At 38.4% G+C, this 18,995-nt stretch overlaps 2 protein-coding genes and 1 long non-coding RNA gene across 21 annotated transcripts; 2 read left to right on the forward strand and 1 right to left on the reverse strand.

Annotated features, from left to right (window-relative positions):
- The first annotated feature begins 220 nt into the window (after nt 1-220).
- Nucleotides 221-7,551, forward strand: LOC136242759 (uncharacterized). Its single transcript, XM_066034220.1, has 2 exons — nt 221-1,305; nt 6,461-7,551. Exons 1-2 carry the CDS (start codon nt 268-270, stop codon nt 7,487-7,489), a joined length of 2,067 nt encoding a protein of 688 aa, XP_065890292.1. The 5' UTR covers nt 221-267; the 3' UTR covers nt 7,490-7,551.
- Nucleotides 7,552-14,345: 6,794 nt separating this feature from the next.
- On the forward strand, nt 14,346-18,250 carry LOC136242998 (uncharacterized). Of its 19 annotated transcripts, none has more exons than XM_066034518.1 (12): nt 14,350-14,930; nt 15,799-15,864; nt 16,193-16,233; nt 16,290-16,473; nt 16,528-16,584; nt 16,636-16,692; nt 17,329-17,402; nt 17,458-17,560; nt 17,612-17,680; nt 17,744-17,836; nt 17,896-17,996; nt 18,055-18,221. In XM_066034518.1, exons 1-4 carry the CDS (start codon nt 14,781-14,783, stop codon nt 16,342-16,344), a joined length of 312 nt encoding a protein of 103 aa, XP_065890590.1. In that variant the 5' UTR covers nt 14,350-14,780; the 3' UTR covers nt 16,345-16,473; nt 16,528-16,584; nt 16,636-16,692; nt 17,329-17,402; nt 17,458-17,560; nt 17,612-17,680; nt 17,744-17,836; nt 17,896-17,996; nt 18,055-18,221. The 19 variants fall into 19 exon arrangements, 11 of the variants coding, with proteins under 11 accessions (XP_065890589.1, XP_065890592.1, XP_065890590.1 ...); XM_066034513.1 differs by having other exon boundaries at nt 14,371-14,930; nt 15,799-15,913; nt 16,193-16,249; nt 16,388-16,473; nt 18,055-18,228; XM_066034515.1 differs by having other exon boundaries at nt 14,374-15,320; nt 15,799-15,913; nt 16,193-16,249; nt 16,388-16,473; nt 18,055-18,226.
- Nucleotides 18,076-18,975, reverse strand: LOC136243001 (uncharacterized). The gene is made up of 3 exons (XR_010694706.1): nt 18,865-18,975; nt 18,307-18,365; nt 18,076-18,243 (listed from the first exon to the last, which is right to left on the reverse strand). It is a non-coding gene; the product is annotated as an uncharacterized lncRNA (long non-coding RNA).
- Nucleotides 18,976-18,995: the final 20 nt, after the last annotated feature.

Genomic DNA, 18,995 nt, shown 5'->3' on the forward strand with positions numbered 1-18,995 from the left:
AAAATCCTAAATGTTGTAGTTAGTGCCCACCTTGGTGGTCCATGGTTGTGTCATCTTATGCGATCATCCATCAGCTGTGATCACTCGACAATTCGAATATATAAACAAACATGAAAAAAATTGATGCGGTAATGTCGTAGTATAGCGGCGCCCGACCCTAGCTAAGGTCGGGCGCCGCCAGACCAACTAGGCATGCGCATTAATTGTAGACTAGCTCTAATACGTACTCGAGCCACATTTGCTGAGGAGTAACTAAGATAAAACTGAATGGCAGCCTTGGAAAACTATAATGATATTGTGACTGTTGATTCTTCTTTCCGAAGTTGTCTTATCAAAGATGTTCAAATCCGGAGGCGTCTTGGCAGGGGAACTAACAGCACGATCTTTGAAGGAACATGGGAAGGCATGATAGTTGCTGTTAAGCGAATCCACTTCACTAATTTCGATCAACTAAGCGAACAAGAGCAAGAAATAGTGAGAACCAAATTAGTGATAGAATGCGACCGCGTTAATCGACTACGCCACTCCAACATCGTCCATTTTTTGGGAATTTACTTACCTCTCCATGCCGAGCCCCATGCGAAGATACCCAGTGTGGTGATGGAGCCAGTCCATTGCAACCTTAATTATTTATTGGAGCAAAATGATGTCGTTCCTCTAGAAATGAAGACGTCAATTCTTCACCAGGTTAGTCTTGGCCTTCAGTATCTGCATTCACGTGACTCGGCCATCGTTCGTGGAAATCTCACAAGCAAAAATGTCCTAATTTCAAAGGGGATGGAAGCAAAGATCACCGTCCTGGGATCCATCCGCTTTGTACACCCTGAGTTACACCCCTTTGGAACTGGCAGATCACCTGAAATTCAAGACTTTGTGGCCCCTGAAATACTGATTAACCCCAAAAACATATATGGACCTAAAACAGATGTGTTTTCATTTGGTTGCATTATGTTGCATACGTTCTCCCAGCAGTGGCCCACTCCATCACAGAATGTGACCCATTTTCAATCAGAAATGAAAAGGCGTGCTCAGTACGCTAGTAAAATTCCAAAAGATGTAGAAGCAATAATTCCTCTGATAGCAAACTGTCTGGAAAATCAACCACATAACCGACCAACTGCTGAAGAAGTGTATGACCAGCTGAAAACAATAGTAGCTAGGAGACAGCACACTTTACCAGATAACTTGCTGCAGGCACAGATAATGTTGCATGAGACCAAATGTCAACACAAAGTTAAAGAGGCAGAGTTAGAAGCACTGAGGTTAGATCTGTCAAAGCTACAGGTGATACCTCCTCAAAAACAGGTATTGTTTGTTTCATGGTGTGCATGAATTCATTATAGAATAGTAAACTAGTAAGTCATTATTGGGGCAAGCTTGTAGCTATGCAAATAGTAAATGACATGTTGCTACTCTTCCATAGAGTCAGCCTTGCTGCAGTGTGGTTAGAACGCCTTCCATTCCTGACCATGTAGTAGCTGGCATGTCCAAATGTGAGTATTTCTCCCAAAGTTGGAGTCCATCATCAACTATTATACACACGCAGGGGGATAGGACAAGCCCATGTGCACATGTAATGGTATTGCGCAAGTACTGAAAATGTTTCACGTGAGCTGAATAGTCTCTGTACAAAAGTAGAGAAAGGGATGCGATGTGGTATGACACATATTTTTCAGTTCTACTTAGTTTGTTTGCAATGGTGCGATTCACTATCAGAAAAAATACTCTCATTATGGACTTGCAGTAATGATGCGTGGCTGCCATATAAAGGTTATGACAGTTAATGGGTTAAATAATTCACCTTAATGTCACCTTATATATTTGTCAATTTGTTTTTTTCATATTATCACTGCATTCAGCATGGCATGGCTCTAATAATATCAATCAAGCCATGCCGCCAGCACAACACAACAAGATGAGGTGGGCTGGCATTACAGGTTGGTCAACTCAGAGTGACAATAGTAATTTGCTTCTGTTGCTTTAATTTGCTTCTTCAATGAATATTTTTACACTCTAAAGATGTACCACAATGTACTGCAAGACATGCCATACTTCCAGTAGACTCCCAACTGTATTGTTCTACTGTCAATGGCAAAAGGATACATAGGTAGTATATTAAAAATTATTAATTTTAAAATGAACTACAGGATTTCCCACCGAGCTATGCTGTAATACCATCATTCATCTCTTGTTTCACTACTTTTTATCACTTGGATTCCTTAAAAGTAGTAATTTTTAATATACTAGTTTGTTTGGATTTTTGTTATAGCATACAGCTATACACATGTGACTGTTCTATTAGGGTGGCTGCTATATTAGAGTATCTCAAGTCAGCCTTTCACCTACCAGAGTGTGTATCACTATTTCATATTTTATTGTACTCTCATTATGAATACAGCTAGACCAATAATAACGGGGTTTGTCATCGTGATCGAGTAAATAGTTTGTTAAGAGGCATGGTCCCAGTTATTAATCAACCAATTAGGTGTGGCATTGAACCTATTGTGAAGTTATAGATACTACCGAACATAAGCGCTTAAATAAGTTTGCGGTGTCTAAATATGCTGCTCAAGGAAAGTGTTGATAGGGAAAATTAATGTCTCATTGCATGAAGAAGAATGAAGACAAGCCTGATAAAAGTTAAAAAGGAAAGACAAGACACGGAAGGCACACACTGGTCAGAACCCCAAAAGGCACATCTCACTGGTGAGTTTTTTATTGTGGCATAAAATGGTAGCCGTGTGCTGCTTTGTTTAACCTCCAGCCTTGCGATTGTGGTCAGGCAGATGAAAGTTCCGAGTTTTGGTGATTTAAAAAAATTATATATCATGGCCACCTGTAAGTGTTTTCTTGTTTTTAATGCTGTATTTGATGTTAGATTGACTAATATTTTTCCATAAAGGTGATTTTCGTCACGTAAGATGTTTCTAGGTTTAGGTGGCGCACACAATTTTTTTGGGGGGGATCCCTACTTAAACAGTACTACTGTACTGTTTAATACAGCAGCTATAACATCATACAGCTTAATCTTTGTGTTGTCAATACAGTTTCATTAAGTGTCTAAATGAGAAAATGTATTGTGTGCTTTTTCTGGCTCATTATTATTCAGTACATACCATGTCCAGCCCGTTTGGTGTGAACTAGGATTTGATAATCCGAGTTGATTGAAAGTAACCTGGGACAGTGTGAATGGGGCACAATTATGGAAAAGTTAACTCATTAGAATAGGCTAGTAGTTATAGTAGTTACTTGGTGTCTTGTATTATAATGAAATGAAACAGAATGATAATGTTTGCTTGTGATAATTGTGCTCTTGTCATATGAAGAAGTGGCTACATGCTGTCCAAAATGTGCTATATCAAGCCAATAAGACATGTCTCTGAGCTAAGTGATATCAAACAGTTGGGAAATCAAGATCATAGCATCAAGCTATGCTTGGCTGAAGGGATCAGTCAGTCATTATTTTAGTTTCAATATATATTAAGCTTGTGGTAACTTATCAGTAGTTTTGGTCTACCAAGTTGTTGTAGATAGATTTTTTGATAAGCAAAGCTTTACCTTAAAATTATAAATTAAAGATCCAAGCGATAATGAAACAATATATGAATGATGGTTATTACAGCATAGCTCTGTGAGAAAATCCCTACATTGGCATGTTATAAGAATTATTTTGTTCAATTCCAAATAATTAAATATACTAGTCTGTTTAGTTTTGTTACTTATGAAACTAACTGTGTAGAATTACTTAAACAAACACTAATCATTATTATTATTAGCACTTTACAGTGACTAGCACTGAAGGTCTGACAGCAACATGTGCTGCAGCCTTAGGATTACCTAACTTAATTTCAAGGACTTAGACCTAATGACTTGACCTAGTGACATGTAATAATTATTAACTGTATTTGATTGTAATTGTACTGCACATCAGCATTATACCCTGGAGGGTCCTGCTGATTAAAAATATAGCTTACAACTATACATGTGTGACTGTTCTATTAGGGTGACTGCTGTATTAGAGTATTTCAGCCAGCCCCAATCAGCGTTGAAACCGGGTCGGGTCATCCGGGTCACATTTTCTCCGGGTCATCCGGGTCTGACCCGGTTTACAATTTACCGGGTCTGACCCGGATTGGATCACGTGAGAAACGAAATTGTTCGTTTGACGACGTGGAAACTTATAAACGCTATCGCGTAGCTCTTTCGTGAGCCACGCCCACTTATCGCATTACCAACATACGCTCAGCCACGCTCATTTGTTAGTAAGTGTAGTATGTAGCACGAAATTGAGGGTATCTATGGTGAGGGGTAGCTATTGTCAGTAGGTGAAGACCTTTTTTTCTTTTTTTTTTTTTGGTCTTCAACCTACAGCTAGGCTGAAGTTGCAATATTTACTCAACACGAATCGAACGCTCAAAATGTAGACTCGTTTGCTCGCTCGAGACTAGCCGAAACACGTCTCGGCTTTAATTAATCCGGGTCAATCCGGGTCACATCCGGGTCAAATCCGGGTCAGTGGGTCATCCGGGTCAGCAGTAGTGACCCGGTTTCAACGTTGGCCCCAATGGGGGTGTGATTACTATTTCATATTTTCACCATGCTATTATTCTAAACACAGCTAGAGGTGAGATCATCATGGTTTGATTAAATAAATTGTTAAGAGGTGTGATCTCTACGCTTGATAGCTATTAATCAACCTAATGGGTGTGGATCTTGTGAAGATACAGGTATCTATTGGGTGTCAGTACATTTTACAGCAGCGTAAGCACTTTAAATAATTTTGTGTGGTGTCTAAATATGCTGCTCAAGGAAAGTGTTGATACGGAAAATTCTATCCCACTGAAGCCTTACATAAAAGTAAAAAACTGGGAGTATATGGTAGTTAAACCCTGGGAATGGTAGTTAAACCCCAGTGCATATATGAAAGACGACATATATTAACACATTCAATTGAAAGAAGTGCAATCAAAGCAAATTGAAGCCTTACACATATAAAACTACAAGCTCAGCAAAAATTGAAGCCATACATATTGTAAAACTGTAGTCTTGCCCCCATCCGCCCCATTGAGAGTGTGGGTGTCTGGGGAGGAGACTAGATTGTATAGTGAAACTACAAGTTCAGCTTAAAATTGAAGCCACACACACAACTGACTTTCTTGTCTAGCCTTACTGACACACTGTTTGTGAACTTGACTGTTTCAAAGTGTGAGATAGAAGCCAGTTAAACCCCACCTACACTCGTAGGATATCTAGTTATCAACACCTTGGCCTCGGGTTGATAATTACGATATCCTACTTGTGGTGGGGTTTACCTGTAACTTAACACTTCGATATGATTTTATGACAGCCAGCCTGATTGAAGATAAAAGGCATAGAAGGCACGCAGTTGTCAGAACTCCAAAAGACACATGCCACTGGTGAATTTGTTATTGTGGCATAAAATTGTGGCTATGTGCTGCTTCATTTGGCCTCCAGCTTTGTGACTGTGGTCAGGCAGGCAAGCTGGCAAACAAAAGGTCGAGTTTCAGCATTTAAAAAAATTGCACCTGTAAGTGTTTTCTTGTTTCTAAAGCTGTATTTGATGTCATAAAGGTGATTTTCATCACGTAAGATGTCTCTAGGATGATTTTAAAGGTGGCGTGCATCACTTTAGGGGCGAGATCCCTACTTAAACAGTACTACCAAAGTGGTCATTACACTTCATTTTCAGCTTTATGTTGTTCAGCCCGTTACACAGCATTACACACGAAGAACACTATGAGAAGGACCTCTGCAATCAATCCAATCATAGCAGAAAACTTGGACAATTCCTGTTACAAACATATAGTGAAGCCATCACGTGGTGCTGCCGCAAATCGACACCTTGCGCTGTCAGCAAAAATAAATGGGACACAGGTAAGTCAATGAAGTATGCATTATACTTACTGTAGTATGTCAAAAGGCACCTGTTGGGCTGAAGCAACATCAAAAGTAGCCTTAGCCATTATCAAAAACATATTATAATATATAAAACTAGTGCTGAAATGAATAGCAGTTTTTTACTCTTCAAATAGTTGTGAACAAAACAACTGATTATTCTTTAAGCAAATACTGATATCTTTGTTGGGAAGTAAGGTAAAGCCTGAGAGATATTTCTATTTCTTCTAAAATAGGAATTTTTCAGTATGACTATGCCACTTTGTACACAATCTCAAGCTTCTAGGTTGGCTTTATTCTTCTGATCACAACTTACTACAGTGTGAAAGAATATTCAAATAGCATGTTAACAAATCGAATAATGTCATGCCGACCAAATAGTCGAATATCTGAATAATTGTTTCAGTACTATATAAAATGTGTAATGTATTGCCTTGTGGTAACCATGAGCATGCATTTGCTAAACTATTCCAAATTTTGCCATCATATGTACCACTTAATATAATAAAATGAGCTGATGACATTGTTAAATTTTGACATACAGGTCAATAGAAACACTGCTAATTTTTGGAAAAACCTGAAGCTAACATGGCAGCAGTGTGCGAATCTTCCTAGGAAGCAATGGGTTACATCTGTTACTGAACTTGATGGGAAAGTGTATGTTGTTGTGGAAGATCGCCAAAAAGCATGTGATATGACCCTCATGTATGCTCCCAACAAGGACCACTGGTCCATGCTACCAACACTACCATGTTGGCGTTATAGTCTAGTAAGTATATCTAACAGGAAACTGCTATTGGCTATTGGAGGAGCTACTGGTGGAAAGGTGATCAATAAGATATTCAAATGGGACAAGAAGAACGAGAAGTGGTTCACTTCATATCCTGACATGCCAACTGCAAGATGCTTTCCCTCGTGTATTTCCCATGAATCATCAGTGATAGTAGCTGGTGGATTGACAAATTTGATATTGCAGACTGCTGCTATGACAAGAATAGTAGAAGTTCTTTATATCACTGAGTCAGACACTGACTCACACTGGAGTGTGGTTGAACAATTGCCACATATTACATATCAAGCCATTCCTCTAATTGTTAATGATAACTTGTACATTGCTGGAGGATATGATAAAGATAATGAGAGTACATGTAATGTAGTGACTGCATCTCTACCACAACTACTACAGAGTAGTAACAACAACACTAGTAGTGATCAAGTGTGGAACAAACTACCTGACATGCCTTACTCCTCATACTCCATCAACCATTATCAAGGTCATCTGATCACCTTCACTGGAGATCATTTGGTTGAACAATGTGGTGAAGATGAACCAGTATGGAAATTAGCTCCACTGATCCACATCTACAATCCTGATACCAAGTCCTGGGACTGTGTTGGGGAAAATCCCCATGGATACCATTTTGGAAGTTCTGTACATTTGGAGGAAGGTAAAATTTTATTTGTAGGAGGCATGACTGGTACACACCAAATATATAAAGAAGATGATATAGTAACAACCTGTCTGATGTTAACACTTACACCTCATTTAACACTCATTGACAATCATTACTAGTTTAATGAATTCACTCTAACATGTATACAATTATTATGTATTGTATAATGATTGTGTATAATACCGAGTCAATGTGTGCGTGCATGTCTTTCGGTACTTGGTAATACAAACAGATTTACAGTGGAGCACACTACATGTGCTTAATCTGATTGGGACTTCACTTAATCTTGCGGTGCATCACGTGTCTGTGATGTTTGTGCACTCCAGCATTTTTACAGTTTAGGTCACTTATTGTTAATTTTATGTTTCAGATCAATGCAGGCGGCTCATTATTTATTGCAATCAACTGACTGTTTTATTAGAGTTAGCTGAATGCTCTATTAGTGTATCTCGATCTGTTAATAATCATTATATCGATAGGTGAAAGGGATAAAGTCCCTTCTCCTGACATTAGAATTAGTCTTCAGCCTATATCTAGCCTTCTTTTCTCTATAATTATATGCCTAGCCATGTAAGCAAGTTCATTTAAAACTTCTATACAATCATTAAACATTGAGATGAAGTAATGAACTCATAATAATGACCAAATTTAAGCATTAAGACTGCACACAAATTATATAGAGATGCAATTGTGTTTTACTGAAATGATAGTGTACAGTATATGCATCTAACCATGCATGCACGTGAATGTATATCTCAGTTATCCAAATGGGCTGATGTAATTAAGATCCATGCAGCAAGCAATTATAGAAGTTTAACAATTAGGGGCTATATAGCTCCAGAGCTGCATGTGTACTTTTGCATGATCTTGCATGCTGGTATATAGGCCCAATATGTACAAGTTGAGCTGGATCCTGAAACAGCTAAAAATGAAAATTGGTTTTTTTTCCTCAAGAGAATTAAATTAACATTTCAGCCAACCAGATGATGGTGACAGTAAAGGGTCATCAACAGACATCTGTGGTTTGGCTCCATTACAAGGGTTGTGACGAATATTGGCTTCCCTATAATGTATGGTGGAAATTTTAAATGGCTGTAACTATTGTGTTAGGCATTTGAACGAAAAGATTTTGAAGTATTTGTAGTGGGTCAGGCAGTACTACAAATGAGCTAAATTTCAAGATTGATTGCGTGTGATTGTATCCATGAGTTATTAAATGTTTTTGAGGATCAGCTGAACACGTACATACTATAGGTATAGGAATATAGTGAGAGAAATGAAGGTATAGCATGAAAGACGCTGCACATAATTGTATAACAGAAAAGAGAGCGTCATGTATTTAGTCTGTTATGCATGGAGAAGAGACTATCTGCTTAGTCTTTGAGAGTTGTCTACATGCATTGAAGCTGCCAGCCATGCATGTATATAGTAAGAGTTAGAAATATTGCACTTCTAGATAAACATACTTTTGGAAATTAATAATAGAATACTGGCTTCTTACTGTAGCCGGATAGTTTTTTATTACCTGTGGCATCCATGTAGAGTTGTTGTATAATTTTGTTTCGTATGACCTCTCTCTATTAGCAATACTATATACTGAATATGCACAAATTTATTATTTCAGTCAGTATTAAGTCATTATAAGAAAAGTGACAATTCTCTCCTGTTCAACCACTGAGGTAAACACAATGTATTTAATTTCTACAGATGGGATACTCTTCTAATAGAGTAGTCAAATATTCTAAGAGCTTTCATAGCTTTGATAACAAATATTTTCATTCAAAGTAAACCTGCAAGAAAGACAACATGCATGATCACCCTCTTGGAAACAGCCTTAAAAGCCTGGGTGAAAAAGTTGTGAAATCAAAGGTGGCAATGGCTACAATGATATTAATGCACACAGCCATTATTGAAAATATATGTGACTGGATCTGCGAAAATTAGTCTTATCGCCCAAGACAGGAAGTTTGATTTTTTCACACAAACACAAAGCTTTATGAATGCACTATCAAATCTTACTGTCACAGATAACCACAGTAAAGTGGTCTGCTTTTTTCAAGCACATTGGCGAGCCATATGGGTGGTTTGAGGTCTTGATGGAGCACTGGCTAACCAGGATATAGCTGTGTGTGGCTATACAGCTCCGTGGTGTTGGACAATGACCTGTGGCCCACATAGCTTGGCCTAATTCATCCCAACAAATTCCTCTTCAATATTAAACAACATCTCGCCCACTTTCCAGGTCCCCTGCCTCCCACCCCTTTGGAGCTCGCCTGATACAGTCAACCTCAGTTAAAAACTCTAAAATGGTGGGAAACTTAGCTGTTGAGTAAATTCTTCAGTGGATGATCTGGAGGTAATAAATTGTTGTAAAACGTGTGAAAATTTGGTGCACATAGCTACCACCATTGGCAAGCTACAACACTCTGAATATTTAAAACTGGCATTTCTCTATACTTTAAAATGGGTGATAAGACCGGTTTTCCCAGAGACAGTCACATGTAGCACTAACATTATTATCTATACAAACACAATGATATGATTATTGAAGACAGACTTATGAACAACAGCAAAGTGGCCATTATACGCTTTGTTTTCAGCTATATTCAGTCTATTATATACATTAGAAACAATGGGAGAAGGATTTCTGAAATCATTCAGTCACAACAGAAAATTTGGACAATTCCCGTCAAATATAGGGAAGCCATCATGTGGTGCTACCTCGAATTGACACCTTGCTTTGTTAGCAAAAATAAATGGGATACAAAGGAGGACACAGCTAAGTCCATGAAGTATGATTGTACCTGCGGTATCCCAAGACACCAGTTGGGCTGAAGTGACATTGAACAGTGAAAAAATCAAGCCCGTAGCCAGTCACATGTAGCACTAACATTATTATCTATACAAACACAATGATATGATTATTGAAGACAGACTTATGAACAACAGCAAAGTGGCCATTATACGCTTTGTTTTCAGCTATATTCAGTCTATTATATACATTAGAAACAATGGGAGAAGGATTTCTGAAATCATTCAGTCACAACAGAAAATTTGGACAATTCCCGTCAAATATAGGGAAGCCATCATGTGGTGCTACCTCGAATTGACACCTTGCTTTGTTAGCAAAAATAAATGGGATACAAAGGAGGACACAGCTAAGTCCATGAAGTATGATTGTACCTGCGGTATCCCAAGACACCAGTTGGGCTGAAGTGACATTGAACAGTGAAAAAATCAAGCCCGTAGCCTTAGCCATTATTGAGATATGCGCTTGTCCGAAGGTATCAGACAGTCAGTAGAAAATTTCACTAAATAAAGCAACTTTTTGGCTGTGTTTCAGGTCACACTGAAGGCACTTTTGGGCTTGGTTATATATACCTAACCAATACTACCAAGATACCATGAAGGTATTGTGGGGCTGGTTTCAGGGTGATATTTTTAGCCAGAAGAGCCCAAACTTTCATGATCCCTAAGTAATAGTTAGACTTCAGACCACAGGGGTCTAAGTAATTTAGTAACCTGATGGCCCTGTGTCAGGGCAGCGATGCCACTACTACAGGGCATGAGGGTAAATTACTTTGACACCTGTGGTTTTATTTTGACCCTTTATGTAGTTGTTACACCTTAACACTCTTGACAGCTGTTTGTAACAGAGAAATGCATCATTAATTAGTAGAAACAAGCTCACCCATAACTGTTAATATTTATTTACAGGTGGCGATGGGTTGCCAGCGCTACCAATGCAGGTGCGTATAATAAACATGAAAAGGGTCTAAGTAAACAAGGGAAGGGTCTAAGTAAATCCAAAATCCACCACAACAGGGTCTAATATACAGTACTATCATTCTGTATGATGTACTATTGTATTTGGTAATGTTCTAATAAAATGCACATTTTTTAAGGACTTCTAATAGAACATACATAGAATGTTCCAGAACAATCTAGTTGGAACAATCTAGTACTTCTATTGACAGATTATAAACATTTGTTTTAAAGTAAATTTTCATTTATAAAAAGTGAGGTGATTATAGCCATGATAGCAGTGGTTCAATGGTTAAGGATGCAGGTGTCAGGTATGGAGGTCCCTGACTTGAACTGTGGTAAGTATTTTTGACATTTAAAAAAATCTTTTTTACTCTGCAGTGACTAGTACTGCTCTATATACTTGTTTGGCTTTTTCCTTATAACTTTGTACTGTAACTCTAATGTTTTTCAAACCATCAAAAGGCACTACTATGATGATCACACCACTTTTCAAGTTATTCCCATACTTGGTTTACCTTGTAGCCATGAAAGAAATTTGATCTTTTTAAATGAATAAACACTCATAACTCCTTGGATATTCATCAGATTCATAACAAACTTGGTACATGAATTCACCTTTATATGCTCTTCATTTGTCCCAAAGATTGAGGCAATTGAGTTACATGTTTTATATCAATTTTTGCAAAGTGTGCAAAAATAAATCAAAGCCCCCGTAGCCCCCTACAGCTTAAGAGGTAGAAAAAATAAACTGAAACTTTGACTGTCCATATCTCATAAATGGCTGGTGTGAATTTAATTAAACTTGTTGTGTGGCTTACCCTACCCGGCAGACAGCTATAATGCTAAAAAATGATGTGATTTGGAGTTGTCATGAAGCTATAGTTTCACAAGTGAAGATCCTGCTTTCTTTCTTCCTGTCAATATACTCACTGTGTGATGCTGGCTTTCTATGCTGCATGACACACTATTGTGTGTCTTGATATTGTACTTCCTGGTCTTCTTGCTTGGAGCATTTATCTCATGTGTCCAAACTGCTTCAATTTTTGGTGATTAGACTATCAGTAAGTGTCCATATAATCTATTTCTTTGTATACCAAAAAGTTATTTTCTATGTAATACCACCTCAATAATCCGACATCCTTGCTAATCCAACACAATTTTCTTATCCCAATGAATGTTGGATTATAGAGGTTTCACTGTAGTTTTAGCAAGAGTTCATAATATTCATATACTAAGGAGAGTATCCTACTCCTTTGCAGAAGGGCATATAGTTATGAGGTAACGACAAGGTAAATTATTTTGCAATTTGTGATGTACAAACAGCCATAAAAGTGCTAGAATCATTACTGCTGTGAAACACTTGATGCTCTGGACATTTGTACTCGTAAATGGCATGCCTATGCAGTTCTCTTAACTCGTGAAGGCATGCGACTGAGAGTTCAGTTGGACTTGTTCAATCGATATAATGCTCAATTAATGACACAATTAATTATAAACAAGTGAACTTGGATGTGTTTTGTCAGATACACCCTTCTACAGGGGTATATGAGAGTAGGATACTCTCTTTAGTATATAATAATATTATGAACTCTTGGTTTTAGTGATTTACAAGCAATGTCACACACATGATCAATCATGCTGTCTGAGTGGAAGTGTTTTTGTAACATTCCTTACGTAACTGTTCTGAATAGCTGTCTAACCAGGAGTTTTAATATTATATACTCTTGATTCTGCTGATCACTATATACCTCATTTTCACTTTGGCCCAAGGCTAACTTTGAGCACACACAACCATCCTAGAAAACTCATAATCACTATGTCTACACAATGATTATGACCGGCATTCACTACACCATAGACCCTCCATCATCATTAGAAAATCATACACATATCACTTGGTTTAAAGGAAACACTGGACAACTTAGATCATAGGGATGACCCAAAGAAGAAACTCACACTGCTAAGAGAACTCACATTGCTCAGAGAACTTGAACAACTTATTGAACTAACTTGAGTTATAAGGAACTCACATTAACCAGAGAGCTCACTTCAATTGGAGAGCTCACATCACTCAAAGAGTAGAGTTGTACCGATAATTACACTGTAGCTGTTTTTAGTTACCATAATCAGAAATTGGTTGTAATGGGCTGTGGCCAGCAGATTATTAGTCTATTCAGCTTCAACAGCTGCAGCACCACTGGAGGGCTGGTGTACATCAAAGGGCTGGTATACGTCAAAGGCTCTGGTATGTACTTAGGTAATTTGTTTATGTTTTGTGGTAACCACTAAGATAAACAGTGATGGTTCAGGCCCTAGCCCACTTGTCTGACTAGCAACTTTGAGTTGAGGTATTGTACAATTTCACAGCATTGGCTATACTAGCTCTACTTTTAGTGGAGTATGCACAAGTATAACCTATAGAGACCTACAATTGGGTATCGGTTAACTATTGGTAAAACAGGGCAAAAATATATCGGATATCAGTTTTTCTGGAATCGGTACAACTCTATCAAAGAGCTCACTTCAGTGGCGTAGCTAGCCCTGAAGGATTAGTTGGGCACAGCTAGATTTTAGGTGAAGACCAAAAAAAAAAAAAAAAAAAAAAAGGTTGACACCTTATTGCTAGGGGCATCTGGGGGCATGCCCCCAAGGAAATTGTTTTAAGTCAAACCCTCTAAAGTTGAATTTTAGAGCAATTTAAGCAGTTGATCATTTATTATCATGCTAATAATGCTTGACTCTTGTATTAGAGTGACTGCTCTATTAGGGCATTTCGATCGCGCTTGAATAGTTTCTGCAAATTGAGTTGGTAGGGCACTAAAGCTGATTGGTTGGGCCTGTGTCCTACCAGTCCCCACCTTAGCTACGCCTCTGGAGAACTTATGTCACTCACAGAACTCACATATCAAGAAGTTTGTGCACATTTGCTATACTTTTGTCGATGACAAAATTCCAGCTGGAACAGGCATAGTGTCCAATACATTTCGATTGAAAAACCATTAAAACTTTAAATTAATTATCGTGTACCGCTTACCTCGAGTTTGTTTAGTAACCTTCCGAATTTGATACGTGTAGTGCAACTCTCTGCGAGTACAATGGTACCAAAAGAAGTCCAATTCACGGAAATTTAGGTGCATCAAAATGGCCTAAACCGACCTGGTGTAGCAAATTTCCCTACATATTTTGTATTGGGCGTTTCGGGCCAATTTTTTTTTTGGGCCCACTTCTGACTTAGAAAACTTTTTCTCATTTGGTGAACTTACCGTTTTTGTTTGTTTTACGTAAAGTCACATTACTCAGGGGGTTGGTGAATCTCGGGGACAAAACCCTTGAATCAACCCAGCTGGCATGGGTTCCTGGGGGTTCTTCTTCTCAAGTGATGTAGCGAAGTCAAGGGGCGAATTATACAGGCAGCTAGTTTTACTAGGTGAAGATTTCCTTTGCCATCTCACAACACACGAGATGACTGAAACAGATTCGCCATGGGCTCACCGCTGAACTTGCTGGGAGTGGAGGAAATGAAGGCTATAAGAACATGAAATAGTGAACACCGAATATATCCGGCTATATGATCTACCGTACTCAGAACGTTTATCAATATTAGGTTTGCCATCCCTGCAGTATCGTCGCTTACGAGGTGACATGATTCTTATTTATCGAATGATTTATAATGACATTGGACTCGAGCTATCTGACTTCTTTTCTACCAATACATGCAGTTCTACCAGGGGCCACACAAACAAATTTTTTAAACCACGTGCTGTCACCCGGCCAAGATCAAACTTTTTTGCAGTAAGGAGCATTAATGTATGGAACAATTTACCAGAGAATGTGATTGCAGCCCAATCTATCAACAGTTTTAAAAACCTACTGGATCAACACTTCTCACAAATGTTTACTATCAATCATGACTGGTAGCTAATTTAAATTATGTTTGATTTTATTTTGCTAGCTATAGAATAGGATCATATACAGGCATTGCCTATGTATCCTAAATCACTAATACTAATATGGTATGATAGTGTAAACTGCAATTGTTGGTTAGTTGGATTTCCTGAGACTACACGAGTAGCTATCTTCATTTGATATGCCAGTATGTCAGTCATTCAGTGTCCAGTTCAGTCGAGGGTTCAGCTTGGTGACCCCACAAAAAGCACAGCTAAGTTTGCATCATTTACTCAGGTGAACTGGCAGGGAAGCACTCATTTTTGTGGGCCCACTTCTGAGTTAGAAAATTTTTACGTTTTGTGAATTTACCGTTAAATTTTGTTTGTTTTATGGAAGTCACATTGTTCAGGCATAGATTATATATTCTCCACCTAGGGAATATATAATCTATGGCTTGCCATTTTCTAATCCTTTTAGTGTGCACATGCAGTACTAGTTTCAGTAGTAGGTGTTCTAGAAGCAGTTCCGTTGGGAGCTATAACATAATTATACCATTATTCCATTGTAATCCGATACTATAGTGCTGCTGTGGTGAAGCTTTATGTTTACTAAAGGAGATTGGTCATGCATCATAGCCCTGGGCATGTCTATGCTTGTATTACTGTATGTTAGAGTGGTGCTGCTAATCACGTATTTGAATAATTGTTATGTGGTTGGCATATTTGATGACACAATGTGTGTTAATATTGCTCATTGTTTCAAATTGTCACAGGAATGCACTGATATAGAGCAGATTACTCAGGAGACACTGGAACTGAAGGCAAAGACCTGCTTCAAGGTAGGCATCCTGACGACACAGCTGAAAGAGGAGCTAAGGAACGAGACAGGTATCACCAAATAGCTGAGCTTAACCTTGCAGTGTAAGGGGGTGGGGTTAGACTGATGATAGTCATGCGAGACAGAGATAGTATTTAGTGGTTTTCTACAATGTTGCAAAACAACTTGCTAATCTCAAAAACATTGTTGCTCCCAGAGCATCCTGCTACCGATAACCCTAATGTGTAAATAGTCATTAGGGGGAGAGTAGTAAAGCTGTTACTAGTCGGTGGAACATTTCTTGAGACTTGTAGCGGTGTGAAGTTGTTTTTATTGTTGTCGTTGTACAGGGGAATGTGTCACTGAAGGAACAAGAAGAAGTAGCAAGTTAGTAAGTGAAGAAGCCAGTGAGTATAATCTGTTATTGTTTGGTTGGTCTCACTACAGTGTAGTGTATGGCAAACGGACATTGATTTTGGGTCAAAATTTGTGGACTTTTTAAGTGGGTGGTTACGTTATGCAAGTCACACTTTGTTTACCACAAGGCTACACTGTATGTGAGGAGGGAGAGGTGCACAAACAACAGACAGCAGTGAAAGTGGTCATCACACAAGGGGACACAGATAAGAAGGTGTGTACTCTGTTGTCATGTGACATCACATGAGCTTATATGACATCATCACAGGAGCTAGAAGACAAGATCCATCTGCTACAATAACTGGAAGAAGCTCAAAAGAAAATGGTAATTAGCATTGACGTCTTTAAACTTCGAGCTATTCTGATTGGTTGTTAGGAAGTGAGAGCTAGTCAGGTACAACAGATGATGACTTGAATTAGACAACAAAAAGAGGTGCGTGATCTTATCATTTCTGTGTGATACAGTGGAGCTTCTCTTCCTTTGTGCTGGTGTAAACTATAAAGTATAATTAGTCTCACGCATATCTTGTATAGAGGGGTTCTGCTGTAGTGTTTTGGATGTTGTGTGGCTGTAATATAATGAGTGAACCCACTATGACAATTACGGTCATGTCACTAGGCCAAGAGTTGTAAGACCACTTCAATATAGTGACCTTGTCAAGTATATAGGTCCCAAACACAACTGAGATGTACTTCATGACCCATTTATAACACCACCTCAATATACAGTCCGTGTCAAGTAATAGGTCCCAATTGGTGTCTAACTTGGTCCGTTGTTGGGACATGAAAACTCATGTACTGTATTGATGACCACTCCTATGATATGTTTATTGTGGCAGCAGTTGGTTTGTTAGTAGTGCTATTTGGGAAGGCTATGATAAAAAGAATTTTTTTGTGGGTGTTTTCAACTATACTATAAGCTAACAAAGCCATTGTCTAGCAAATCATTTTGTGCAGCATATCAATACTGTTGCAACTGCTGTGACAAATCGCATGGTACAAAATAAAGGTGATATGTGGGAACCGTTACTTGTGTATTATCTTGTGAGGTCATGTGATCTTGTCACAGGTGTTGACTGTGGTATTTCATAATGAGATGAATTGTATGGCACTATCACCATGATGACAACTTCAGAGATACTGGTATGATAAGTTGTGTGATTTTTTCACACAATCATTTGTGCCACTCCGTTGTTAGGCAAGGCTAGCATTACTGTGGACACCTCAACTAGTCCAACACGAAATGTAGCTACCCTGATTTATGTGACATGTTGCCATAGTGATAGCTGTTACAACACAAGGTTTGCATGACAACAGCATACTACTGTATCACATTTCCGCCATCGTAACAGGCCTACCAAATTATCATAATTGAAGCCTTACTACAGAGCCCAGTGGGAGTGGTGGCACGGACCATAAAGGTGGGTGTGGTGATGTGTTGTTACCATCTTGGTGTGTGTTGTGAGGGCCATGTACTTCTCCAGCCTCAGAATGGCTGTGTTGTCAAGGGGATAAGTGAAGCATTTATTGACTATAACAAAGTGTCCACCCACATGATCAAAGCTGCTGCAGAACAGGTGAGCACCAACCTAACCACATTCACACAACTATTATTGTTGCCATGGTTACACAAAAGAGCATCATCACAAACTATAATTGTGATGTTACCGTCTTAAAGAGTTCTACTTCATCAGTGAAGAAAACTAATGACACCATGGCAACCAGTGGCATGTACAAGTGAGCACATGCTACAGTATGTAACCAGTCATGTCCATTTAACTGTCTGTCATCACAGGACTAATCTTGACTACTGACATTCAAGAAACACCTCAGATCATTATTTAACACAATATTTAAATTTGAGTCAGTGTACAATACATAATATTATATTGTAAGAAATGTCATCCTTGTAAGTATAACAAAACATGCAACACAAACACATGGATCACTTGTGCATGTCATCATTGGGATTAAATAATCCGTCCTGTACAAGATACATAAAGGTTCACTATCCGTCCATCATCATCCTTATAAACTTATCAGTCACCTTAAGTTCATTAATCCACCAGTCTGTAACAGAATTTCATAGCTGGGAACTTCAATTCTCTGTTGGAAACAAGTGACAGTAAATAGAAAATTTTGGCTTAGATAGCAAGGAGGGTGCACCATTAATCATCATTGTCAAGCGATTAACAAACCAATCTGATATGGTAGTATAATATATATATATAGGCCCTTCCTCTAACAATTTGTTCTTCGGATTCATTATAAAGTGACAGTGTGATAGTTCAATCAATTGTTGACATCACATAAACAGGAATATATATAATGCCACTGTGAGTAAACTGCAAATGTTGAATGGGGAAATTTGCATGGATAACTGCCAATCTGTGAAATTAAATTTTGTGAAACCCCACCCCCCTGTAAAACCCTGCTCTATAGCAATGGCATGCACACATTAGCAGTGACAACTAGGTGTGATGAGAACAGGTACAGTTATGTCATACTAGATATGTATATGTAAATGCCACATACATGTTGTATGTTATCACACTTAATGAACATTGTCAAATGAACGCTACACAGTTGCATTACAAGAACATACCCCACAGTCAGACGATGTACTTTTTGCAAATAAGCAAAAAATACACAACAGCAATCTTTTTGTACTGGAACCAGTACTTTCTGATGATGCCTATACAGGTATTGATGATGATGTATTATTACAAATACTCT

The sequence above is a fragment of the Dysidea avara genome, chromosome 13 (genome assembly GCF_963678975.1).
Source record: "Dysidea avara chromosome 13, odDysAvar1.4, whole genome shotgun sequence".
In the NCBI taxonomy this organism is placed as follows: Eukaryota; Metazoa; Porifera; class Demospongiae; order Dictyoceratida; family Dysideidae; genus Dysidea; species Dysidea avara.